At 42.9% G+C, this 27,253-nt stretch overlaps 1 protein-coding gene across 2 annotated transcripts in view; it reads right to left on the minus strand.

The window, feature by feature from the left end:
• Positions 1–18,469: 18,469 nt before the first annotated feature.
• Positions 18,470–27,253, minus strand: part of LOC115940625 (uncharacterized) — a 100,318-nt gene continuing 91,534 nt past the window's right edge. For both annotated transcript variants that reach the window (XM_081814888.1, XM_081814889.1), the window contains one exon: positions 18,470–21,699. In XM_081814888.1, coding sequence (XP_081671014.1) covers positions 21,644–21,699 — 56 coding nt within the window. In that variant the 3' untranslated portion in view covers positions 18,470–21,643. The remainder of the gene's footprint in view (positions 21,700–27,253) is intronic.

Here is a 27,253-nt window from a genome sequence, read left to right on the forward strand (position 1 = left end):
AGTTCACAGTTAAGGAACATTTCATATAATAGCTTGTAAAGTGTAACCCTCTCCTCTCCCTCCCACACTAACTCTCACTGACTCCCAGTGACCCTTCCCACCACTGTCCCTTTTCAGACACAGCGGGCAGCAGGCTCCTCTTCCAAACTTAGCTTGTGTGGGTAAGCGCTCCCCAGGAGGAGAGGAAAAGAGCCCATTAGGCACAGAGGAGATTTGCTGGATGGTAACGTAGCTGGTTCTAGCCTTCTGCCCGCCTCCAAAAATAGTCCCTTGCATGGCCACAAACCCAGAGATCCCATGAGAACACCAGGTAGATTGCATTCTTATTGAAAGGGAACAGCCCACCAGGGCCTGAATCCTGCAGAGAGAAACAAAAGAGAAACACAGAACCAAGCAAGCTGCTGCAGCAAAGGTGTATAGTATCAACTCTTACCCAACAGTGCGGCCAGCCAGGACATTCTGTGCACTCAGGACAGGCTTAATTAGCCTGAACTAGGAGTCGAAGGGCAGATGATTAAGAACATTTCACACCTGGGTTTGAACTTTACAGATGCTACAGGTCATCCTGCCACACCACTGGTAGGCCCCAAACTAAAGAGTATTTAGTTTTCTTCAACCTGGGCTTCATTTAGAACAGTGGGGTGGGGGGGAGACTCCTTCTGTCCTTTAGAAGCCCAACGCTGTTTACTCGCATGTGTGTGTCTACGGCTTCTGTTGGTGTTATATGCTCCTAATCAAAGGAAGCTTATGAAAGAGGAACATACATTTAAATAGCAAAGTAGTGTCATCATTTGTAAGTATCCTAGGAAGACACTATCGTTTTTTATTTATTCATCCTTTCAGTCAAACTTTGAGGGAACATCAATTTAGCATTAAACCTCTTTGCAGGAAGCAGACCCACAAAGACACACATTCCCTCTATCAGTTTCCTACAACTTCTGCTACAAATTGCTACAAATCTAGTAGCTTAAAACAACACAAATGTATTATCTTATAGCTCCAAAGGTCAGAGGTCCACAATGGGTCTCACTAGGCTATAATCAAGGCTGGGGCGGTGGGCGGGGGGAGCTGTGTTCCTTCCCCAGGCACTAGGAAAGAATCAGTTTCCTTGCTTTTCCAGCTCCCAGAGGCCACGGACATTCTCTAGCCCACGGCCCCTTCCTCTATGTTCAGAGCCAGCAACACCAGGCTGAATCTTCCTCACGCTGCCATCCCTCTGATTCTCTGCTCTTTTGCCTCCCTCTTCCACTTTTAAAGACTCTTATGATCACATTGGGTCCACTCTGATAATCCAGGACAATCTCTCCATCTCGAGATCCTCAACTCAATCACTTCGACAAAGTCCCTCTGACCATGCATATGGCATAATATACTATACTACCAATTGCCAAAATATAAGGGCATATATTCACAGAGTTCTGGGGATAGAATGTAGACGTCTTTGGGGGGTCATTATCCTGTCCACCATATCCCCAGTCTTAACAATGTTCATTTCTTATATCTGATTGCAACTGACCAACCTTTATTCTAACCTGTCATTTCTCATTCCTGCTCCTTGACTACACTTTAAGATGTTTGCACAGGCATAACTTTTTAAAATTGTTCTTAGGCCTCCCCAGGCTTTCTCTTAATCATTAGCCTGAACGTTAGACATGACTGAGGTCAAGGACCTTGAGCTGGGAAGACTCTTCTGGATTATCCGAGTTGCCCAGTATGATCACAGAGTCCTTCAGAGGGGAGATTCTTTCTTGGCTGCAGAGAACCAGAGAGAGATGGCAGTGGAAGAAGGATGTGATGCCCCAATGCTGGTTCTGAAATGGAGTGGTCTGAGTACAGACCAAGAGAGGTCTCTAGAGCTGGGAGTACAAGGAAATGGATCCTCCCCCAAAGCTTCTACAAGGAATGCAGTTTGACCAACACCTTGATTTGAGCCCGCTGAGACCAGTCAGACTTCTGGCCTATAGAACTGTAAGGTAATGAATTCATATTGTTTCAAACCACTAAATTGTGTTAATTTGTTACAGCAGCAATAGAAAGTTTATACAATGTGCATTCTTTTCAGTCCATGCTGATGATTTAAGCCCTCAAAATAAATGTGATTCAGAGTCATTAGTAGACGGGCAACACCCTCCTCCAGATCATTAGCCAGAATTCAGTAAGTCCAGGACTAATGGGGACCCCTGGAGGAGTCCATCTGAGAACGCCTTGGGTTGAAGGAGATGTGCAGTTAATTACCATCTTGCCTTTCCTCGATCTGCTTGTATATCTGAGCCAATCTGTACCTTTCTTGCCAGACATGACACTGCACAGGTTTTATCTTTTAAGGAACATTACCTTTCATCTCCCTTCCTTCACTAATGTTATAGTCAGTGCTCTTCCACCCCTAACTCTCCCCTAACACATGTGCCCCCGCGCACACACACACACACACACTTCTCCCTCTTCTGAAAAAAGCAACCCAGATTTGAAAAGGATTTGTTCCTCCGGTGCTCTGATGTCTATTGCCCCAGGGTTTGTGAATTTCTTTCCTATTCTAAATATTTCATTATAAAGCTTAGGATACTTCAAGGAGCAGTAGACTGCACCAGTCCATTTTCAAACTTTACATGAAGAGAAGATTTAAATTGGATTTTTCTTCTTCTAAGGAATACCAAGAATTTCATGGATTTTTGCCACAATTCTTTGAAGATGTCAGCATGAATCAGGTGAGGAGCAGTGATTCCAAAATACACACTATTCACATCCATTTTGCCTGACTGAAATCACTTCAGACTTTAGATTTTGAGTCCTCGAGATGCTCTTTTGGTCTATTGATTCTTATTTTCTAGATTCTTCTTTTTTTTAAGATTTATTTATTTATTAGAGAGAGAAGGAGAGAGCAAGCACGAGCTGGGGGAGGGGCAGAGGGAGAGAAAGAATCATGGAGCAGACTCCCCACTGAACTATGGAGCCCAACATGGGGTTCGGTCCCAGGACCCTGAGATCATGACCTGAGCCCAAATTAAGAGTTGGCCACTTACCTGACTGAGCCACCCAAGCGTCCCTTTCTAGATTCACTTATACATACTATGTGTTAGACACCATTCCAGATGCTGGAGGCACAGTGGAGGATCTGAGCTAAAGATGCAGATTTGAGAGTCATTGCCAAATTTAAAGCCACTGGAATTACAGGAGTGTATAGATGGAGACGAGAAGATGGGTCCAGCTCAGAGCCTCAGAGTACCCCAAAATTTAGAGGTCCGGCAGAAGAGAAGGAAGCAAACTTTTATGGTAGGAAGCAAACCAGCAGAGTATGTGGTATCATACAACCAAAGAAGACAGGGTTTCAAGGAAAAAAGAGAATGGTTAGGGGTGCCAAATGCTGCCCAAAGGTCAAGTCAGATAAGAACAGATCAGTGACCATTGGTCTTGGCAATATGGAGATGATCTTAAATAATATGAACAACTGGAAGGATTAGAAGCCCAGCTGTAATAGGTTGCAGGAAAGAATGTGAAAAGAAGGAGTGGAGACCATGACATTGAAAATACTTTGAATTAGTTGCCGTCAAGAACAGGAGGTAAATGAAGTTGTGCCTAGAGGTAGACGTGGGATCACAGGAAAGGGGTCTTTCCATAGGTATACCAGTAATCATGGTAACAGTACAATGGAGAGAGAGAAATTGGAGTGGCAGCAAATAAAATGGATGATTACAAGGAGGAAAACCAGGAGGAAGGGGTCCAAAGCACCTGCAGGTAGAAAGGGCAGACTTAGGTAAAAGAAGAAATTTTACCCACAGAAACAGAAGGCAGAGCAGTAAGGATGAGTATGAAAGCAGGTATACTGGTAGGTTTGGAAAGTGGGGCAATAAGAATTTCCTCTCTAATTCTACGTTCTTAAAGAAGCATGAAACAAGGTCATCATTTGTCCTTTGAATATCTTTATAGTATGAGCTGGTAGAATGACTGCTATGTTCTCCGCTAAGATGAGAGCTGCAATACTGGCCTGAGGATCTGGTGTAGACACAGATTATTTATCAAGTCACTTAGCCCGTTGGCAAATGTGTTTCTTAACTAAACAGGAATGATAACTATTGTATTGATCAGATACTGGAGAATTCACCCTTGAAATTTTGGCTTCTGGAAACTCAGCTAACTAGACATCCAGAGATACCTGAAACACTGAATAAATGGGAAAATATGTTTTGAAACATACAGTAGAGCTGAAAGAAAGTAAACACAATTCTCAAAGGCAGAAACAGTGAGAAAACACGAATCCAAGATGGGCGCCTGCTACTGGAGCCGGCATCGTGTTGTCTGCTGACCACCAGGGACCTAGTGCTTGGGTTTTAAGAGGTGCCATGCCCGCAGGACAGGAAGTAATCCTGGGCGAGAGTATGATGAGACATCAGAGTGAATTCTGGCAAAAAACAAACAAACAAATAAACAGGACCTCAGATAGGAATCACTCTCAATGAGTGAATCTAGAATAGGAAAATCTACTGGAGAGGGAAGTAGATATAAGTCTGTTCTGTCCTTGGCTCTTGATGGAGGGGTGGGGAGAAAGTGGGGGAAGAACTCAGAATATTTAACTATAAGCCTGCACTTAAAATGGTTCGAGCCTGGAATTCAGTCTAAAACTGTAAGCTAAAAATTTAGTTAAAGAGGAATACACTTCACCACACACCTCAAAGAATTCTGACAATCATGTTTCAAAAAACAGGTATTTGCAAAAAGAAAGGGAGAGGGGCACCTGGGTGGTTCAGTGGGTCAAGTGTCTGCCTTCAGGATCCCAGGATCCTGGGATCCAGCCCCACATCGCGCTCCCTGCTCAGTGGGGAGTCTGCTTCTCCGTCTCCCTCTGCCACTCCCCCTGCTTGTGCTTGCTCTCTCTCTCTCTCTGTGTCAAATAAGTAAATAAAATCTTTAAAAAATAAAATAAAGAAAGAAAGGGAGACAACCTACAATGCAAAGAAAAACAAGCCACCTTGTGAAGGGCCAATAGAAGAAACAACTTGCAAGATCAGACAATGTAAGAATACAGATAATAGGATTATCAGATAAGAATATAAAATATGTTTGATAGTTTAAAAAATGAAAGGAAGATGAAAAAGTTCTAAAGATCTGCTGTACAGCATTGTGTTTATAGTTAACAATCCTGCACTGCACATGTAAACATCTGTTAAGAGGGTAGATTTCAAATCATGTGTTTTTTAGCACAATAAAGAAAAGGAAAGGTAGTATCAAAAAGTTGGCAGAGAAATAAGAGACTGTCAAATATAATCAGACAGATTTTTTTAAAGGCCAATTAAAACTTTGAGAAACAAAAGCTGAAGTAACTAGTCAGAACTGAAGAGAAATTTAATGAAAAAGATCAAGCTGAAAAAAATTACCAAAAATGCAGTATAAAATGGCAAAGTGATGAAAAATATGAAAGAGGGATTAAGAGGCAAGGAGGTCAAGGAAAAAGTTCTAATGTATATCTGAAGGGAGACCCAAAGGAGATAATGGAGACTCTTCTAGAGTTGGTTAAGGACAATAATCCTCTGATTCCCGAAGCTCAACAAACACCAATATTTCCAAAGAAAGCCCCACCCAGACACCTCAACGTGGGACTGCAGAATTACCAAAGACAGAGAAGCATCCAGAGAAAAAGAGAGATAACCTACAAAGAATATTAGCCCAACAGTTGGCTTGCAAATAGCAACAACTGAGAGAAAATCATGGACAATCTGGCAAAACTACCTTTCAAACATGAGAGTGAAATTAACATAATTTCAAGAAAGAAAAACCCCAGAGAAATCATCACCAACAAACACTCAGTAAAAAACTTTGAAACGATGACGTTCAGAAAGAAGAAAATGATCACAGAGGGAAATAAAATGATTTTTAAGAAGAAATGAGGAGGCAAGGAAATAACAAACATGTGGGTAAATACTTTAAAGTACAGGGGCGCCTGGGTAGCTCAGTCAGTTAAGCATCAGACTCTTGATTTCAGCTCAGGTCATGATCTCAGGGTCATGAGATCAAGCCCCGCATAGGGCTCCACATTGGGTGGGGAGTCTGCTTGAGATTCTCTCTCTCCCTCTGCCCCTCCCCTCCCCACTCTCTTTCACACACTCTCTCTCTCTAAAAATAATAGTAGTAACATTTTAAAGTACAGAATATTAACTATCATGTCCGATCTGTCAAGTTAAAAAAGAGAGAAGGAGATAGAAGTAAAATACTAAATAAAAATAGCATAGGAGTCAGAAATAGGTAACTTGGTAAGTTATTTCAATCCTAGGAGCATCAGTTTCTCCCCTCCATACATGTTAAATAGTAGCCATTTTCAAAAGGATTTCTGGAATCTATTTGCTTCTAATTCAGGTCAATTTTTGATATCTTGCTCAAAGCGTTAATGGTTACATTTTCCGTGAACCAAATTTCCTAATGGTGGCACTTTGCTACAGACCCAGAGCATTTAAGTAGCTAAAGTAAGTGCAATGGATCCAAAAACTCCCAGATTTTCCTTTTTTTTTTTCATTTCTATCTCCATTTAATTTCTAAAAGCGATGAGATAACCACAATGACAGCAATCTAAGTGGCTGTACACTTTGTCTAAAATGCCCTGAAATCATTCTGAGTTATTATGTAAATACCCAAATCTGCTCATTATGTTGTTATGGGGGGAGGCTCAGCAGTCCTCCTGCCGGTGGTATTTCTTAAGATGAGATCATTAGAAAAGGATTAGTGGTGTAATGTCTGAGGGACTTAAACAATAATTTGAGTCTTTCAGATGTGCACAAGGTAATTTTAAATAAATTCCAGGGGTTTTCTGATGACAGCCCTTAGTTCAATCATAACTGCCTTTAAAGAAATGTTAATTGGATGAGGTAATTTCTAATGCAAAACTTGACATGTTGCAGGCCCAGTAAATAGGAGTTACCACCATTCTTAATATAATTTCTGGGTAGAAATAAAAAGAACCCCAAAAGCATGGCTGCCATGATGGACTGCTGGCCTTCAGAAGTCTTAGTTCCCTCCTGGACAGTGATTTATAACTTTCCAAGGCCACAAAACTGGGTGATAGAGAGGTAGTTATCACCATATTTTATTTCTGGGGATGCCTAATCCATCCAGTCCAAAAACATTTAGAAAGCACGAGTATATGATGGGCATCACCAATGGAAAGGTGGGTAAGACGTGATCCCTTCTCTTGAGGGGCTCACAGTCAGCCACATGATGAGTAAGATTAGCATTAGGACAAATGGTTACTGGGCCCCTACCTTGAGCTTGGCATTGTGCTAGCCCTGGGGACCCAGAGATAGGCAAGGTATGTGTCCTCAGGATCCCACCGTCTAGTGCAGAATACACATAAACCATAAACCAGGAGATTACAAAGCATCACAGCCATAAAAGAGCCACACTGGGAAGGACCAGAGGTGGACTGACTAGAAGAGCTGGAGGAAATCTGAAAAGGAATTGGCATCAGAAATTCGACTTGAAAGATGGATGCGAAATAAGCAGAGCATCCCAGACAGAGAGGATGGCATGGCAACAATGCAGAGGGGTGAAAGGATGTGCTAGATTTGAGGAGCAAGGGACAGTCCTATGTGGCTTGACCGTCAAGTATGTAGGTGAGAATTGGGGAAAAGCTGAGGTTGGAGAACTAAACGGGGTCAGTTTGGGACAAATCTTGCAAACTTTATCAAGAATTTAAACTTTTTTCTGGAATAACAGCAGGCAACAGGGAATTTGAAGCTGGAGACAGTTGTATCCTTTTTTTTTTTTTAATGACTTCATGAGGTCAGTGTTAAAGTTCCTCCAGATATCAGAGCGACTAGAGGTCAGGGAAAAAGAATAGTGGAGAGTCCACAGCAACAGTCTAGACAAGGCATGGTAATATGAATCCAAGTCACAGCGGTGGGGGAGTGTGAACGCCGCCGAATATATGAGAAGAAATTTAACAAGAGAGGCAACTAATTGAATGTGGTAGGAGAAGAAGGAGAGAAATAAAAAATAAATGGAGGGGTAGCTAACTTGAGAAACTGAGTGAGCCACTTATCACTACCTGAGAGAGTATAAGATATAGAGCAGGTTTGGGGGAAAAGATGATAAATTCTGTTTAGCAAAATTTAAGTTTGATAGACTTATACCTCGCCAGAATGTGGTTTCCTCCCTGGTGACTGCCATCCACTTCTCCTGTGCCTTTCTCTTTGAAGACAACAGCAGCCTGGGAGACAACATCATTCCAATAGCAATGACCTTGCATTGATCGCTTCGCTTCTGGTTATGTTCCCTGCTTTACATTGCCTCTCTAGGTTATGCCCTTAAGATATTTGAAATTCAAGGACAATGAGACAGGATCCAAGTTCATGCCCCCAAACTACTCACATCTCCCTAGAAAAGACTAGAAATCCTGGCATTCCCCAAACAAGAAGTCTCCTCTCATGGTGAAAAGCTGGGATGACAAAGAAATTTAAATCGACCACGAAATTGTTTGGCGTGCATTAGCACTTTTCAAACTGGGGTATGAGGTACCCAATGATATCAGCTGTGGGCCAGATAATTCATGAAACCACAGATAAAACTGTTCACTTGGGAACTTCGGTTTCACTTGAAGATGGGAAAGAGGATTTTGTCTTAATATCAAGTAAGCACAAATATATTAAGAAGTAGACTGCCAAGTTTGCATAGGCTTTTTTAAAAGATAAAATATGAGACTTCAAAGAAATTTCAGACCTCCAGACAGACTGCTTCCAGCCCCCTAAATCTGAGAGGCAAAAATTCCCTCTCTTCTGCCATGAGGGCATTTTGGATGCTTGGGGAAAATTCTTGGCTGGAAGAATAAGAAAAGGAAACAAGCTCACAGGGCAGTCTGGTAAGATGAAAAAAGCCTGGAGGATCAAATAGGCAATGTCTAGAATGAGAATATACTAAAGCAGCACAGACACCAATTAAAAGACAAGCGGACAGACTTAGAATATAGACCAAGGATGCCTGGATCACCCTCTTGCTATGTAGCCTTGGGGAGGACATACCATCTCCCCGAGTCCCAGTTTCCTCGTCTGTAAAGTGAAGGAATTGCACTAGATCAAAAGTTATAGCCTCTTCAAAATATTTGAACTGTTTCCAACCTTTAAAACTTTGGAGATTTCAAATAAAATCCTGAATTGTTGTCTTCTCTTAAAAAATGAGAACATTTTACCACAGAGCCTGTCATATTCTCACATGGCAACTATTTGCTGGGGTGAAGTAAGCCTCCTTTAGACAGGACAGGAGTCCCCACATGCCCTCAGGTTGTATGTGGGCCGTGGTCACCTCCCCCATGTTGACCCATCTTGCCCAACTATAGACCTAAGGAGTCCAAACCAGTGGCCTCTAGCCCACGGGGCTATTTCAATTTAAATGGAAACTAAAATAATCTTAAAAATTCAGTTCCTCAGTCATTCTAGTCAATTTCAAGATTCAATAGCCACATGTGGCTAGGGGCCACTGAACTGGGCATTGCCACCATCACAGAGAGTTCCATTAGACGGGACTGCACAAACACTTGAGCATGTGACCCCAGGCTAAATGACATTTGGGATCCCTGGTAGCCCTGATTCCAACTTCTTTGTGGGGAAACCCCACCAACAGGGATTGCAGCTACTGTACAAATGTCCCTTTTTTAAAAATCTCTCCTCCTAGATCTGTTGCCACAGAGATGATATCTAAAGATGATATTCTTGAATCAAGAGCACACATGGCTTCCACCATGAGCAAGGAGGGACAGGTGTGTTGATTTGTCTTCAGGGGGCCAGTTTGGTGCAGGCAGCTGGAAGCGGGCAGCCCCTTCTCTCCCAGCAGCCCAAATCAGCCCAGCTGCATCCAAGTGTGAGCAGCCCTTCCCATTCCCATTCCTATCCTAAGAAAGAGTAATTAAGACAGACATGCAAATGATACCCATTCCAAAGGTGCTCCCTCGCAAAAGAGATTAGGCAAATCTAAAAGCCATTAGGCTATGGACACAGCTTAGTGGAATAAGCAACAGAAAGTCAGCCTCCTAGCACAGAGGCCTTAAGGAGAGCGGTAGGTGTAAGCAGCCCGTGAGCGGTACTCCTGTGTAATTACAAATGAGCAGGATTCCCCCATCTTACTCATTCCAGCCAGGCCCGCCGGGAGCACTATGGGGCAACACTTAGTTAGCAGCTAATAAGCCACCGTCTGGGCCAGGCAGCAACCAAGTTGCATTTTTCCTAACACTGTCATTCACACTGGCCTTCCCCCACTGGATCAGCAAACTTGAGATATTCCTGTTCACTTTTACGGGAACTCGAGAATTTGACTTTGAGAAACACCGTACCCAGCCAGCACCTTGAAAGTGGGGATTTGAGAGGTTTGAAGACCCTACCAGAGCAAGGTGGAAGAGCAATGGCTTGCAACCCAGCCAACGGCTCGCAAAAAAGAAATACCTAACCTGGGCATCACTGCAGCCCAATTAGGTCAGAAGTCTGGGAGCAGAGCCCAGGAATTGGTATGTTTTGTAAATATCCCAGAGGATTCTAAGGCATAGCAGCCTTGAGAACCGCGGGCTTTTGTAATCTGGGAGCCCACTCAACCACACTGCCCACATCCTGCTGTTAGACCTTTAGGGAGAACAGGACACCTCCCTGCCTTGGCCTCTCCATTAACGGATGGTGATAATGCTGACCTGCAGTGGGGTGCTCACAGGACAGCCGATGATGCTGGGTACCAAGGGCCCAGAAGCTTTCCTGCCTCTAGCCCTGGGATCCAAGATAAATTCTCCCCCGTTATTTCCACGTTCCCTGGGATCCTGAGCTTGGGAGAGAAAGGGGGAGGTCTAGCTGTGGGAATCAGGTTGTGCCCTGAGTATGTGGGCCAGGAAGAGACAGGAAAGAGGTGATGAGAGGAATCCAAGAAGTTTGGGGAGAGGAAATTAGAAGAATTAGCCATGCAGCTGCTAAGCCATGAGACGGGGAGTGACGAAGAAAGCCAGTTAGCAAAGAGGGACGTGACAGGCACAAGTCCGGCAGCCAGGGAGGGCAACAACCATCCTCCGTCTGTGTGTGGCACCCAGGGAAAGCGCGTGTCCTCACATGTCCAGTGCGAGACCTGATAAGCACAGATGTCAGCCTGAAATATGGGTAGTGGCAGGGCGGGGCTCTGCGAGAAACCTCTGCCGATTTCTAGGTTGTTTTGCAAAACCCAGCAAACAGCATGGGTCCTGCTGCTTGGCGTCATCCCTGCATATCTAAGAAGCAGCGAAATGCGGGACAGCTAGAGTTACGAGCTCGCTCACACATGGGCTGGCTCAGGCGCCCCGGCGGTCCAGCTGTCCTCTCCTGACCCCGGCATAATGTCTCCCTAATGAATTTTCCCTCTTGGTAGCTCAAGCAGATGGCTCAACAGGAGAGCGAACACAGTCCCAAATCCTAGAGCATGACTCCGTACACACAGGGAAATGTGGGTTTTGTTTTGGTATTTGCTTTTTTTTTTTTGGTAGATGTACAATAAACACAATCATGTCTTGGGGACTCTCCAGGCCTTACCAGAAACAGCCAAGCCTTTCCTGGGAGCCGGATCTTGGCAGGAACTTGTGTCTTGGCACTCTTGGTGACATTTGCAATATGCTAACTTTTCTGCCAGTTCTAAGGGACGTTTAAGAGCTTTACCTGAAGAGAGGGTGCTCGGGAGCTCCTCCCTACCCCAGGGCTTCAGCCCTGGAGGAGGTTTTGTGCCAGCCAGGGCTCCTCAGTTAAAGGTCGGGAGCCCCTCACACTGGTGGCTGTGCCTGCCAGGGGCCTCTTTCAGACTTTTTAATTCCTTTTCCTATGCAGAGGAAGGGGAAAAAATCCCCCACCCCATTGGTACAGTTACCGAGTGGAGGGATTAGCACTCTCAGGAGTGCTTTTCAAAGGAGGAATCAAGAATGCGGAAAAGGAAAAGGTTGAATTCCATGCAGAATGTTGTATGAATCCTGAAACATAAATAAAACCCCAGGAGGGGACAAAGCATAGATAGATAGATAGATAGATAGATAGATAGATAGATAGGCCCATTACTTACTTATTTACTTACTTACTTACTATGGACAAGGCTCTCAGACTCACAAAAGGCAGGAAGAAACATCAGGGATAATCTATTCCGATGGGCTCTTGAATCTGCAGCACGTTAGAACCCACCTGAGGAGTTTTTCAAAGCTAAGCAGTGTCTTGGGCTCATCCCAGAGGCAGAATCTCTGGGGAGGGGGTTGGGGAACCCCTGTGGCTATTTCTCCCTAGTTTCCCAGCTCTTATGCAGTTCTGGCACTTAGGGACTCCTGCCTGTGTTGGAGCTGAGAGGGAAAGCCCACCCCCCACCCCCCGCCAGGGCCACCCCCCGCCAGGGCATCCCACACTTGACTGTGTATATGAATCACCCGTGGGGAACCCTGATGTAGCACAGGTATTGATTCAAAAGGCCTGGGCCCTGCCGCTCTGAAAGGCTCACAGGAGGCGTGGGCATTGCTGCTGCTCCGTGGGCCACCCTCGGAGGCGCCAGGCCCTACCATCCAGCCCCAGAAATAGATGAGTCACGTGCCTATTAACCTCCGGTCTTTCTAAGATCAAGATTAGAGAGCCAATGTGGTAGAGAGGTTGGATGGGACCGATACATGGTTTTTATCCTGATTCTGGAACTTACTTCCTGTGTCACTTAACCTCTCTGATCTACCATTTCCTCAGGTGTTAAAACAGAGAGGAAATGAATCCCCCCTTCACAAATGGGGCTGATCAGATGGGAATATGAAATTGTTCTGCAAACTGTAAAGCACTACGGCATGAAGGGGTTTGTTATCAGATTGGCCTTTGAAAGAAATCAACATTAGTCAGTCCTTAAACGTTGGTTGTTTATATGTATACACTTATCTTTATAGTCCTTGATTTATCCCAATAGGAATGTGAATGTGGGCACACATGCAATAGATGATTTCCATTTCCTAAAAGGTTGCAACTTTCTATATACATGCATGTGTTCGTGTGTGTATAGGGTGTGTGTGCGTGTGTGTGTTTGTGTGTGTGTGTTTTCTTGTCTCATGGCCTGGAGCGGGGAAGAGTAGCAAGGAAGTTCTCTTTAACCAGGAGGATTCAAGAATGCAGAGCAAATGTTCAGAATCAGCAGCCAAATTGGTAGCTTTTCTTGTTCCTTGCCCCTGCATTAACACATCCGGAGCCAAAACAAAATGGAACCATGACCTGGCCAGCTCAATCTCAATATTCTGCATGGCTACGCATCCCTGCTGGGGTGAGTATTGCCAAGTCGTGTCTGGAGTCTGGCCTAGCCAGATAGATCTTCTCTTAGGACCCTAACCTTTTTTGAGGTTTGGGGTCCCGCCTCCCAAGCCCCTCCCCTCCTGCTCCCCCTCCCCCCTGTTTACACGGACATGTCCGGCCAGCACCGGTCATGCCATGCATGTATGTTCATTCCCCAAAGAAATGAAACCCTTGGCAAATTCTTACTCCGCATTCTGGAAGCCACTGCCGAGGTTGCGCAAACACTCTTGGCACATGCTTAGTGGACCAAGCAGTTCTCTGGGTTGAATCTCAGAAACAAAATGTACTTGTCCTACTTCCGAGATCGTGTCTGAGGACTTGGCTCCCTCAGCCAAGGGACTGCCTCCTCGCTGATGTCATCCTGCCATGGAAGGCAAACATCTTTGGGTTCAGCAGTTCAGGACCAGAAGTGAGAAAAGGTGGGGATGGAAGGGAAGTGGCCCAGGCTTGGCTCTGCCAGGACAACTTAGAAATACACTGATGCTTACAACTAAAGAATCTTAAAATAGGAACGTATTGGCACCATTTGTGAGGAGGAGCCACCCAACTGGAAAACCCTTGGGTGAGGGTGACTGGTGGCAATGCGCCTGTTAAGTGGGGTTTGACAGAGTACCAGGTGCTGCCCCAAAGCCCAGTCCAAGAAGTCCGGAGGGTATTCGACACCCAAACCATAGAGATGAAATAATTTCCACATAGAGCTCATGCCTTGCTTTCATGTCACTCTTTGTAATATCTCAGACGTCCAGTGACTACCTTTTCCCAGCCAAATCGAGGCGGATCCTGCTGGACCCAAGCACATTTCTCAACCCCAGGTTATCTGTCAGCACACAAAGTACCCAACTAGGCTCCTTGGAGGGCCATTCTGGAGAAGCAGCTTCTTTTATTTAAAAAAAAGGGGGGTCATCTATCCCACATTCATATTCTTCACTTATAAAATCCAAAATTTTTATTTTATTACCTCCTTAACGTCTCATGTGTCAGATCGCAGAGCCTCACCTAGGATTTGTGGCCAGAACAAAAGTCACCGTGAAATGTGAGTCCTGATGGTGACAAGAGTCTGATGCCCATGTCATGCGGAGATTTGCATCACCAAGTCTTAGAAGACAGTGACAGATTTGGGCCTTCTTTTACTTCCTTCAAAGAATGATCAACCAGAGGCTCATGCCTTGCTGTCCACTGGAAGTCCTTCAAAGCTTTTTAGAAGTTCTAATACCTGAGTTCTTAGCCAAACTAAGTGAATTGGAATCTCTGAGAGGGACCCATCATTGCAATTTGTTAAAGGCTCCTCTGTTGATTCTAACGGATAGCCGTGCCTGAGAAAACTCCAGCTATTATGAAGTCTCTTTTTCTTCTAGGTGAGAATACTTTAGCTCAGAGAATTCAAGTGCTTTGCCTAGGGTCACACAGATAATTAAAGGCAGAGCTATGAGCAGAGACCAATTAAACCGATTAATTGCTAGGCCAGGTCCCTGTTTTAGCCCCAGGTGAGCATACGGTCAATGATTTTATAGTAGGTTCAGAGTGAGGCTCCAAGAACCAGACTCCCTGGGTCTGCTTGTTGGAAAAACTCCTTAACTAATTAATCCGAATTCCAGTTTTGCCACCCTTGGGACCTTGGGACCTTGGCAAAACACCCAGCCTTGAAAAACCTCACACCCCTGGACTACAAAGTCGGGGTGGATGTGTCTGGGATGGAGAGGGGTAATATAAATAACACCTTGCTCCTGGAATTATAGGAGTTTCATGAAATAACTACAAAATGCTTGGCACAGTGCTTGGCATAGTGTTCCATCGGGTGGACTGGTATTATTATTAACATCACACAGATGTACTAGTACCAGTCCTCAGACTCTATGGTATTAATATCTGAAGTCAGCAGCATGTCATGTGCAGGGGATAGAGGTGGAAATTGACCTCGAGGATGCACAGCTGTAAACATGCAGGGACCAGGACAACGAGGTCCAGGGAAACATGGCCTTTCTTGACTTCCAAGATGATTTACTGGTTCAAATTCCAACCACATGACTTGCAATGAGGTTCTCAGTTCTTCTTCCCCTTAGGGCTCTTTAAATACATGCAGTCTCTTTGTTCTCAAATTCAGCAACATAGGAGTAGAGACTAGAACCTTTGACTCATCATTGTTCCAAACAATACTGAACAGCTCAGGGGGGTGGGTTTCCCATTCCAAGGACCCAAGTCAGTCCTCACGCAGCAGCACAAGAAAAAAGAATGGGGACTGGAAAATCCATCCTCTTCCCTTCCTCAAACTTCCTCCTGCTTTGAGGATTCCTATTATTGACACCATCGTTTCTCAGTCACCTTGATTCAAAACTTCATTTGTTCATGATTCCCTTTTGCTCTTCAATCTTTACTGTAAAAGAAAGAAAGATCTCTCTTCTCTGTATCCATCCTCTTCCCCATTCAAGCCCTCATTCTCTTTCACTTGAGTTATTCTCCAGAACTCTTTGCTGCTGGGAGTGTGACCTGCAGACCAGCAGCTTTGGCATCACCTGAGAGCTTGTTACAAATGCAGAATCTCAGGGCTTACCCTAGACCTACCAAACCAAATCTGCATTTTGACAAGATCCCCAGGTGATTCGTGTGCATGTGGAAGTTGGGATGCACTGGGCTGACACATTTTCCTTCCCGGGCTCTGCCCATTTTCCACGTCTAATGTGGGACTGCAGGGTTACCTTACTACAGTGCTGCTTCATGTCACTCTCGAGCTCAAAACCTTCGGCTTTCCCTCCCGGCTGCCAAAACAAGCTGTGTTAGTACTTCATGTGCACACAGGGCTCTCCAATTACAAAACATTTCCACTTAGCATTTTATCTATGGTCACATCTAATGCATCAGCAATTTCATGGTAATACTCCAAATAACCCAAATCCAACCATGTATTTCTGTCTCCCAACAACCACCCTCTCTAAACCACCACCATTGTTTGCCTAAATTACCACAATGGCCTCCTGTCTGGTCTCTACACTTCCGTTCATGTCCTGCTACAATTCTCTTCTCATAGAATAAATTGTGCCCTCCTGCCCCAACCCGATTTCCCGTTGCCCTTGGAATCAAAAACAAACTCGTTCCCCAAGACCATGTGGCCCTATGTGATCTGTCCCAAGCATCTTAAGCAACTTGTCTCCTCCATCTCCCCCTGCCATCCAACCACACTGGTTGTCCTCTGATCCTTATCTGTGGTCTTGCTGTTACCTCTGCCCAGAACTCTAGTCCCTCAGATCTTCACATTTCTGGCTTATTTCCGTCAGTTGTCCACTATTCCATGAAGCCTTCCCCAACTGCCATATTTAAATTACCAAAAACTCAGCTCTTCTACCCTGTCTCATTATTCTCTCCCCAGTAGTCTGTTCTCCTTCCTTCACAGCAATTACCTCTCTCTGAAATTATTTTATTTCCTTTTGGCTAGTCTATGCATATATTATCTGGATCTCCGCACCAACATGTCGACTCTTCGAGAACAGAGCCCTACATGCCTGATTCCCTCAGTATCCTTCAGACCTAGGCCCTGGGTAAGTGTTTCTTGTAAGAATTTATTGCCCAAACACCATTTCCTTTATTTTGAGCCTCACTATAATCTTATGACCACTAGTTCACACATTAATCCACCATTCTATTAGGGATCCTCCAATTGCTTAATGATTTGCCAAAAGTCAGTTAGCTAGTACCTTACAATATCATAATCCAACCCAGATCTTCTTGCTCCAAGTTCTATGATTTCCTCAATATACCACTCTCTTTCATATCAATTATTAAGCCCAATATTCAAGGGCATCCATAATGTATACCTAATTTATATTTTAGGTATATAAACTTATTTTATATTTACATAATAAATATATTTATATTTAAACATTTCCCAATTATAGTCTCCTACATTACAGCAAAGCTGTATGTTCACTTTTCCCTGAACACACCCCACACTCTCCTGATTTTGGCATGCTGTACCGGTTACCTGGAATGCTTTCCTTTCTCCTACTCTCTCAGCCCATCCATGCTGATTGGAATCCCACCTCTCTTAAAAGTTCCATAGAATACAGTACCCGCTCCATGAAGAGTATATAACCTGATGCATTTTTTCTCCCTTGTGGATTCTGACAGGCCCTACCCCCTCCTTTTTTTTTTTACCTTCCCTATGATACATCATCACAATCTACTTTGTGGTCCCACATTTATCATTTTCCATCTGCCTCCTAAATAGCATATGCTCCCCGGAAGTTTCCATATCTATCTCAACTCCTCATCATACCCTTTATACATGCCATACACGTGTACTGTACTGAATTCACCTGCTTTAAAGATCTTTTATCTTAAAAATGTTATGAAAAAGATTTACAATGTCTGATGGGTGACACAAATGTACTATATAAGTCTATGAAGGAGTCGAAGAGACTCGGGAAAGGAAAAATGACTATCATATACTTCTATAAATGAAAACTTGTTTTTAGGTTTCAGAAGAGGAACAAAGGACATCGCTACTTGTACATTGCTCCCCTCTCTGAGAAGACAGAAAATATGATGGAGAAAGAAAAAAAGAGAGAAAGAACAATTGACCTTACTTTATCCCCACTGAGTGCTGACAAGTAGAGTATAGAGCGTGGGAATTTACTCAACTCTACATATACTGGAGGCTTGATCCATTAGCAACCCAAAGGCAGGATGTTGGTGGCTGCCAAGCCCTGGTCACAAGAGACAGGGCAATTCAGGAACCATGGCAAGGATCCAAAAGAAGGCTGTGCAGAGTGTCCTGGTGTCAGCAGCATTTCTGGACTATGGTTTAGTTTAGGTCTCAAATGGTTTCTAGAGCTTTCTCAGAGGGCCAATGGTTTACCTTGGTCAAGAGCTTTCTCTCTCTTTCTACCCATTCCCACCCTTCTTCTGTCTAAGGCCTTCTCAGGTTTTCAAGAACATGGTGAAACAATCAGAAAGGTAGGTTTACTGTGAAACTAATGCAAGTTAAGATTTGGGGAGCTTCATGTGCATAAGCTGAGAATTGCTGGGATTTTAAAGAATTCTAAATGCATAAGGAAAGCCAGTTTAGAACAGGGAAGCATTCTAAGAAAGTACTCTGGCAAACTGGCTAAAATGAGCTTGGAAAAGGGAAATGAACCTCTAAACTTCCAGTAGTTTGTTACAATTTCTTTACCCTTTCCAAATAAATATTTACATTCATGCCTAACTTGTCATTTTGTGCTTTTTTCATTAAAGAGGAGCCCCCCACACAAAGTATGTTAGGTTCTGGCACCATAAACTTGAACCTGCCCCTAAAATAGTATCAACCAGAAACAAGAATGAATGACTTCACTCATTCAACAATGTTTACTAAATACCACCCTCTGCTCACAAAACACAGTGAATGTTGGTGTTTCTTGCAAGAATGCCAGGCACTGGGACTACAAGGGCAAACAAAGTAGATGCGGTCTTTGCATTTTGAGACATTATAGGACTGTCAAAACATTTGAGTGCTCAGGGTAGATTCACATTCCCTCGAAGCACCATACTGAGGGTAAATTCCCAGCTCAGCTCCAGAAAGTCAGTTGAACCCATCCTGTTCTAACCCTGTTCACTTTGTCATAGAAGATGCAGGTGTTGATCATCCCATTGATCCTCAACTAAGTCAAAACTCAAATAAAGTCACTGCCCTTCCCAAACCCAAACCAATGTCTATGCTCACTCACCTCACCAATCCTACCAAAAATCAGGCAGACAGGATCAGGGAGTTTGAAAGGCCTGACAGGCATCCAAGCCACTGGCCTCCCTGTGAGACCCACCCATCAGTCAGTTGGAAGAAGTGCCACTTCTTAGCTACAGTAGCTCATCTACCTCCTTAAAAAAATAAATAAATAAATAAAGCATCTATTATTGAGCTTCATCATAAAATTCAGTGGTTTGTAGAATAAGGACTTAATGGGTTGAGAAGGACAAAATATTATTTCAAAATCACAAAAGGAATGAGGTCCAGGCAGTCAGGGTATTGATTGATTGATTGATTGATTCATTCATTCATTCACTGATTCATTCATTCATTCAGCAAAGATTTATTGAGGACCTACTATTGGCTAGAGGATACATCCATGAACAAAACAGAATTGCTGTCCTCTTGGAGCCAACACTCCAGCAGAAGGAGATAAACAAATAAGAGCATTGACATGAGAGAGAGAGAGAATACATGCAGGATGAGGAATATCTGGAATACTGGGGTGAGGACAGGGACGCATTCCCCAAGTATAGGCACTTTGCTGGCTGTGCCCAGACTTACATGGGAAGGGCCACAGCAAGGTCTGGGATTGTGCTTCCAAACAGCAGCAGATATATCCCCAACAGAAAAGGACTGCTTAATGCACACCATACGTTGACACTGTGGCTTGTTCGACTACACAATAAATAAATATTTTTCGAAATGCAATTTTTCCAGCCAGAGAAAAGATTTCATTGAACATCATTTAAAATAGATTTTCATTTCATGTCATTTAACTGACTTTAAAAGCACTGGCCATAAATTCCATTTAATAGGCGGTTCCATTGGGGAGGACTGGTGGGGCAACTGTCAATTAGGTGTTTCATAAAAGGATGCAAATGTCTCATAAAAATGATGGAAGATTGTATTATTGCATTAACCATGTCATTCTTGCCACGCTGTTACACACCATAGAATAATAACCAACATATTTAAAAGGTGGAAATCATTCTGAATGTGCATTTAAACTGTGTGTAAATGCAAACTGTCTTGAATCAGTTCTTAACACCTTTGTCAGGCACTTTCAAATCCTCAAGTGCTAGGAAAAATAATTAATAGGTGAGATATCCGATAGAATATGTTATGGGATCCACCAAGATATTTTCCAATATGTGGTGTTTTACAGTTATGCCTTTGAGAGCTGGGTTGTCAAATCTATAAAAATACAAAACTGATTTATTCCATCCATAAAAATGTCTAATGGTGCCATGCTTCAACCTCCAATTTTTTTTCCCCCAGCGTCTAAGGTAAAGGATTTCAAAATGTCAGCAGAATACCCTGACAGGAGAGAGAGCAGAATACGAAGCAGATGTGGGAGAGTAGGAAGCAGAGGGAGTACAGACTTGTCACTGTGGAGGGTGTCAGTCCCAAATGAAAAAGGGAAAACAGGAAAGGATGTACCCAATAATTCACTCAATATAATAAACAGCCAGAGAGTCAGAGGCAAATACTGACAGCCTCCAATTTTAATGTATCTTTATGAGTCATTAATGAGGGAATCAGTTGATAAATACAACTTCACGTGTGCCCCCAACACTTGGTAGGCTGGGGCTCCTGGCTGAGATAAACTTGCAGAAGCTATGCCCAATTCAAAAGAAATAGTCTTGTTGGAAGGGGATGTAGAGTCTCAACACATATCAAGAAGAAATACACCTCCACGGATATTCTCACACCTGAGGTGGAGGCACACAGGAATACATGCTAAAGAAAACAAAGGAGAGGGATAGAGCAGTGACAAAAATGGACAAAAGTTCTGCTTTATGGGTGGAGACAGATAATGAACAAATAAGCAAAACACAGTACAAAGAAAACAAGTATTACGAAGAAAAATAAAGTAGGGAATGGGAATAGGAGTCCCAGGAGGAGTCACTGGTGTAGGCTGCATTGTCAGAAGCCTCACTGAGAAGTTAGCATCAGAGACCTGAAGGCTTTGGGGAAGTGAGTGTCAGCAATATCCGAGGAACGAGCTGAAGGAACAGCAGATGCAAAAGTGTGAGGTGAGGGCATGTCTGGTACATTTGAGACACAGCAAAGGAGCTGGTATGTCTGGAGCAGAATGGAAGCAGGTGAGGTGGCAGGAGGAGAGGTCAGAAAGGTAAAGTGGGACAGTTCAGAAGGGCCTCACAGGTGGCCAGCAGGACTCTGGCCACTGGAGGGTGTGGAGCAGTGGAATGGCCACCATGCTGAGAGTGGACTGCTAAAGAGGTCAAGGGAGGAAGCAAGGTGACCAGTTAGGAGGTTAATGCACTAAATTCAACTAAGAACGTGGTATCTATGACCAAGGTGGTAGGGTGGAGGTGATGAGAAGAGGCCAGATTCTGAATATGTCTTTAAGGTAGAGTCAGTAGGTTTTACTGATGGATTGGCAATGGAGGTTGGGAGAGAGAAAAAAGAATATCTCCAAAATTGTTGGCCTGAGCACTGGAAAGCATGGAATTGCTTGTATTGGGGTGAGGAAGACCTCAGGCATAGCAGATTTTGAAACAGAACTAGCAGGAGTCTGGTCTTGATAATGTTAAATATGACATGCTTAATATATACCTTAATGGAGATTTCATCTAGGTGGTTAGATGCACAATTTGGGAGCTCAGAGAAAAGGCCAGCTGGAGATGCAAATTTAGGAGTCGCGTACACATAGATGGTTGTTATAGCCATGAGACTGGATGAGAAAACCTAGGTAATAATAAAGAAGAGAAGAGGTTCAAGGTTTCAGCCATAGGTGCCTCAATATTTCAGTCAGGGATGAGGATAAACAAATGAAAGAAACTGAGGGAGTGAGCAATGAATTAGGAGAAAAATAAGAAAAATGTGGTATCCTACAAGGCTAGTAAAGAAAGTGCATCAAATTGAAAACTGTTGAATCCAAAACACTGTTGAAGTCATGGAGATAGAAGAAGTAAGATATAGCTAGTGGGAAGGTTTTAATAATGGGACTCCTAAAAATGGGGAGATGGAGAGTGTAGCAGGCAGAATTCTAAGGAGAGAATACATATGGAAATGGATTGTGTTGAGCCTGTTTATGGCCTTGTACCCACTGAAGGTCTTTGTACACCCCAAAGGGTCTTGACCCCAGACCAATGTCCACTAACTGACATGATGAAAACTTCCTCCTCTTTCCATAAACTCCCAACAACTCCCCTCACATACCCCTGATTCCTCTTTCACAAGAAAACTGAAGCAGTAAGAAGCGTTCCATGCATACACACACGACTACATCTCCCCCACAGTCTGTGTTCTGCCCATGCACTCTGCCTCCCCTTGTTACGGTGCATGTCCTTACTCCTATTTGAATACTCTCAAATGATTCTGTGAAGAAAGAAAACTATATGGAGAGAAAGGGGGAAGCAAATATGGTAAAATGTTAACAATCATTGACTCTAGGTGAAAAGTATAAGGGTATTCATTGTGCCATCCTTGCAACTTTGTAAATTTAAATTTCTTCAAAACAAAATTTTGGGGGAAATACAGACCAGCCATATGCTATGATGTATTTTTTAAATTTTATTCTTTCATGCTTTGTGATTATTTACCAAAATATGCACAATATTATGATTGTAATGATAGCTTAAATCAGAAAAAATTGAACATTAAGAGCCTTACAGTAAGGACACTTAAACTATCTTTAATTTAACTATATATGTGCCTTTTTTTTAGTAAGGTGATGATAGGATAAATAATAAAGTACTTTAAATTATAAAATATATTATAAAAGTCTATGTTATAAGTGGAGTAAAAACTGAGTTCAAGGAGAAAGTAGAAGGGCGCCTGGGTGGCTCAGTCCTTAAGCGTCTGCCTTCGGTTCAGGTCATGATCCCAGGGTGCTGGGATCGAGCCTGGCATTGGGCTCCCAGGTCTGTGGGAAGCCTGCTTCGCCCTCTCCCACTCCCCCTGCTTGTGTTCCCTCTCTCACTGTGTCTCTCTCTGTCAAAACATAAATAAAATCTTTTAAAAAAAAAGGAGAAAGTAGAATGATGCAAATTTTCTAACTGATAAAGAATTTGTTTATGCATTTTCAAATTGATAATGATAGATATCAAATCACTATGATATTAATATTCCTTCTGAGTAATTTAAAAGAGTTTTGAAACTTTTTGAAAAATACAGGTATTTACAATACACTGTGATTAAGACCTCCAACTAATTTAAATTTCTTACGAAAATTGAAATACCATTTAAAATATGAAAGGGGATACATAATTTTGAAAATTATCTTAGGGGATTTGCAAGCAGAAAAGGTTTGAGTACCTTTGCTATAAGTTTAAAAGTTTGGGTATTTGAAAGCAGGGAAATGTCTTATGAGTGCTACGCAGCTTGAAGAGCCTACTGAAATTAGTGCTCACAGATTGAAAGGAAGACCAGTCAGCATAGCAGTGTGCTCTTCTCTAGCCACTTTTATCTATGTGAATGCAGGTATGGGGAAAAGAAGAGTAAGATTTAACCAGTACTGGGATTTTGCCAAATAAATAAAACAGAGGGAGAGAGGGAAAAGAGAGTTAATGGTATATTTCAGTGAGTGATTACAGTGATTGACCATAAGCAGAGAAAGGAGGGAAGTAAAGAAATGATACGAATGTGGGACACGAAAATGTGATAAGATCAGTAGACTAGTTTCTGGTGAGTTCGAAATATTACTAAAGTCATGGAAATAGAAAGAGTGAGCTGCAGATAGTAGGCAGTAGTTTAAGAATGGGACTCTTGAAGTTGAAAATATTCAAGATGTGGTAGGCAGAATTCTAAAATGACCCCCTGATGACTCATGCCCTTGGATGATCTCCTTGCTGTGAACATAGGAGGGACCTATGACGATAGGGATATCACTCAGGTGATTAGGTTATGCTACATGGGACAGTTGATCTTGAGAAAGGAAGGTTAGGTCAGTGGATCTGACCTAATCAGGCGAGTTCTTAAAAGGGACAAGTTTCTACCTGATGAAAGGGACTGGAAGCATGAGAAGGAGTCTATGCAAGAAAGATTCCCCATTGCTGGCTATGAAGATTTAGGGGGCCATGTGTCAAAGAATTGGAGTGGCCTCTAGGAGCTGAGAGTAACCCTGGCTGACAGCCAGCAAGAAAATGGGGACCTCAGCCCTACAACCATGTGGGCTCCAAGTGAGAACACAGCCTGGTCAACACTTCTGACCTACGGAACTCTGAGCTAATAAATAGGTGTTGTTTTAAGCCACTCAGTTTGTGGTCATTTGTTACACTGCAATAGAAAAGTAAGATAGGGGGGTATTGGCAATGTCAATTTCTAGGATATGACTAAAGCAATGAGAGGCTTAGGTTCAGTGGAGGACAATACACTGGAGAAACTAAGATGCTAGAGCACTGGGAGTATCCTCTTCTATTTGAAGTCCTCTACAATTATGAAATAATTAATGTAGAGAAAAGATCAGTGAACGAGGAGCTAAAATCTTTAAAGAATGAGAGGGAGTGACCCGAGGGAATGGGGTCTTTGGATGACTGCAACTAGGAGGGATGGGCATGGAATATACTGATGCCATAAGATACAGAGCTGTGGGTGAGAAAGTAGGGAGGAAAGATGGGAACAGTCTAGAACAGCAACATGGAGCAAGAAGGATGCCACCCCACCTCCAGGTCCAGTGGTGGGAGGGCTGTGAGAAAGACCACCCTTTGAGAGAGGGGCAGGAAAACTACTGACTTCCGCAGTCAAGTCTCAGGTATTACAAGAAGGTGAGGGAATTGGAAGAAGTGGTGGAAATATGGAAGGTCTTTCTAATAACTGACCCAGAGGTTCACAGGGCACAGTGGAAGATTGCAGTTGCTGTGGAGGACTAGGAAATGGGATCAGAAAAAGGGATGAGAAATTCCTAGGGGACGAAAATGAAGCAATAAAAAACAACCTGGGAGCTCTTCCTTTCTGGTGGAATACAAGGGCTCTCTGTTGCTGCTGATGAAAGTGTGAAAGCTAGCGGGGAGGCAGAGTACCCAGAGCACCCAAAGTACTGGAGATCCCTCTCCATTCTGGGAATGGAGGTGGGTGTGAGGTCACACAGAATGCATACCATGGGATGTGCACACTCATGAAAGGCAGGTGACAAATTTGGTTATGAGCTTTCTGCAGTCCAAGCAAAGAAAAAAAATGTAACTTTTAAATGATGCACAGAGACCACAAGATAATAACAGAAACCCAACTATAATACTTCATCCTAAGAACTAAGAGAAAGTTCTCCCCAGATCTTCTATGGAGGACAAGGGGTGATGGAGTAAACACTGTCTCAGCAACATTATAGCAGTATATATAGCAATGAATTCTACATGAGTGTTTTTAAAAATCTTCAATGTAAAGTGATGGTGTAATCTTCAGCAACACAGCTCTTTAAGTTTTTTGTGTTTTTTTTTTGGTTGTTTTTTTTTTTTTTTTTTGCTCTTTAAGTTTTTAACTTAAACCAAGGAGAGATTTGAGTGTATCAGATAGATTGGGTTGCACGTCATCTAGGCAATCCTTTATAAATACTGTCTCTCTCATTTGCATTTCCCGTAAGTATTGAGCAGCAGTAAGTTTGAGGTTATATTTAACAACAAATCTCTGTAATAGAGCTCTTCTACATTGAAAGTAAGGAGCACAATCACTGTCTTGACAGATGACCTCTTACAAAAGTTTCAGAGCCTACCAAAGATGTGCACCTAATTACCAAATGCAGGTAGATAAGAAAGACTTTAATTTACTTCAGTGTAGATCTGTACTTACCTACAAATATATGGATAATTGAAGCAATACAGCATAAAACATAGATATAATAATTTTAACTTAAATAAATGTTTGAAGTATATGTTACAAAATATCCACCTTGGCCAGAAAATAATAATAAATGCCCATTTAACTTTGAGTGATATAACTTCCTAGTAAAACTTACATAAAAAATGACCTACAAAATGTTATGTCAAGGTAGCTGAATATGTCATTTCGTTGTATAGTTTTGTTATTCAACAGGAGCCACTGAAAAATATCTATACAAAAATACAATTAGTTTTAAAATAGTCAATAGACTATTATTCTTTGGGGAAATCATTCTTTGAGGAAATAATTAGATGGCAGGGCCTTCTGCTGCTATGTCTACTCTAACTTATTAAAATAAAGATTGTGAGCGGCACCTGGGTGGCTTAGTGGGTTAAGCTCCAACTCTTGGTTTTGGCTCAGTTATGATCTCATGGGTCATAAGATCAAGCCCCGAGTTGGGTTCCCCACTCAGTGGGGAGTCTCCTTGAAGATTCTCTCCCTCTGCCCCTCCCCCATACGCTCACATGTTCTCTCTCTCAAATAAATAAATAAATCTTTATAAAATAAAATAAAGATTGTGGGATTGTGTTACAGGGAACTTTGCCATTCCTGAAATCCATCACAAAAGGGCCCCAGGAAAAAATGGGTACTGGTCAAGATATTCTAAGGGTTTTGGCATCTGCTAGAAGGGGCATTCTGCTAAAAACAGATCATGGGACAAGTTCCAACTTGCCTGGAAGAAAATTTCAATTCTGACCCAATAAAGGAAGCAACAAAAGATAGATTCTTCTAATGTAATTGAAAGGAACTAAGAGGTTTTAATTGGTGAATTGAAAGTGCTGGACATCTTGAGAAGAAGCAAATATATCATCTTAGAATTTTTAATAACCACGAAGGGAAGTCTGGTCATAGGTTGGCATGGGCTTTAAACCTGCAACCCTCTGTAGGAAGGTCTGACACGGTTTCACAGCTCAGGAGTCTACAGTCAATTGAGAAAGGAAGGCAGGCAAATCAGGTGAATGGTAATAGTTCGTATGTACCTATGTTCATGTGCTTTGTGCACATGATTTTATTTCATGCTCACAACATGCCTACCGGGGGCTCATCAGCACCCTCATTTTCAGAGAAGGGTAGAGAAGCCCCGCAACCTGTTAAAAGTTACAGAGCTAACAAAGGTCAGTGCCAGGATCAAGACCTTGGTCAGTCTGACTCCAACACTGACCCTCTTTCTAGCACTTTCTCAGAAAGAATGTCTATGCGATGGAAAGGCACCCAGTAACGAAGGTACGATGGCAATAGCTTAAGAAATGAGCAGGAGCTGTCCAAAAAGCTGACAATGTTTAAGAACTGCTCAAAAGAATGGAAAGAGAGCAGATAATCAAGGGGTAAAGCAAGCTCCCCATTGCTGAAGCTAGCTCAACATGCCTGTGATAAATGGGGGCAACCTCTCAGCCCCTCAATCAGACAGAACACGGCAAGAGGAAAT

Source organism: Leptonychotes weddellii, chromosome 3 (assembly GCF_054177405.1).
Source record: "Leptonychotes weddellii isolate Sample4059 chromosome 3, ASM5417740v2, whole genome shotgun sequence".
NCBI lineage: Eukaryota > Metazoa > Chordata > Mammalia > Carnivora > Phocidae > Leptonychotes > Leptonychotes weddellii.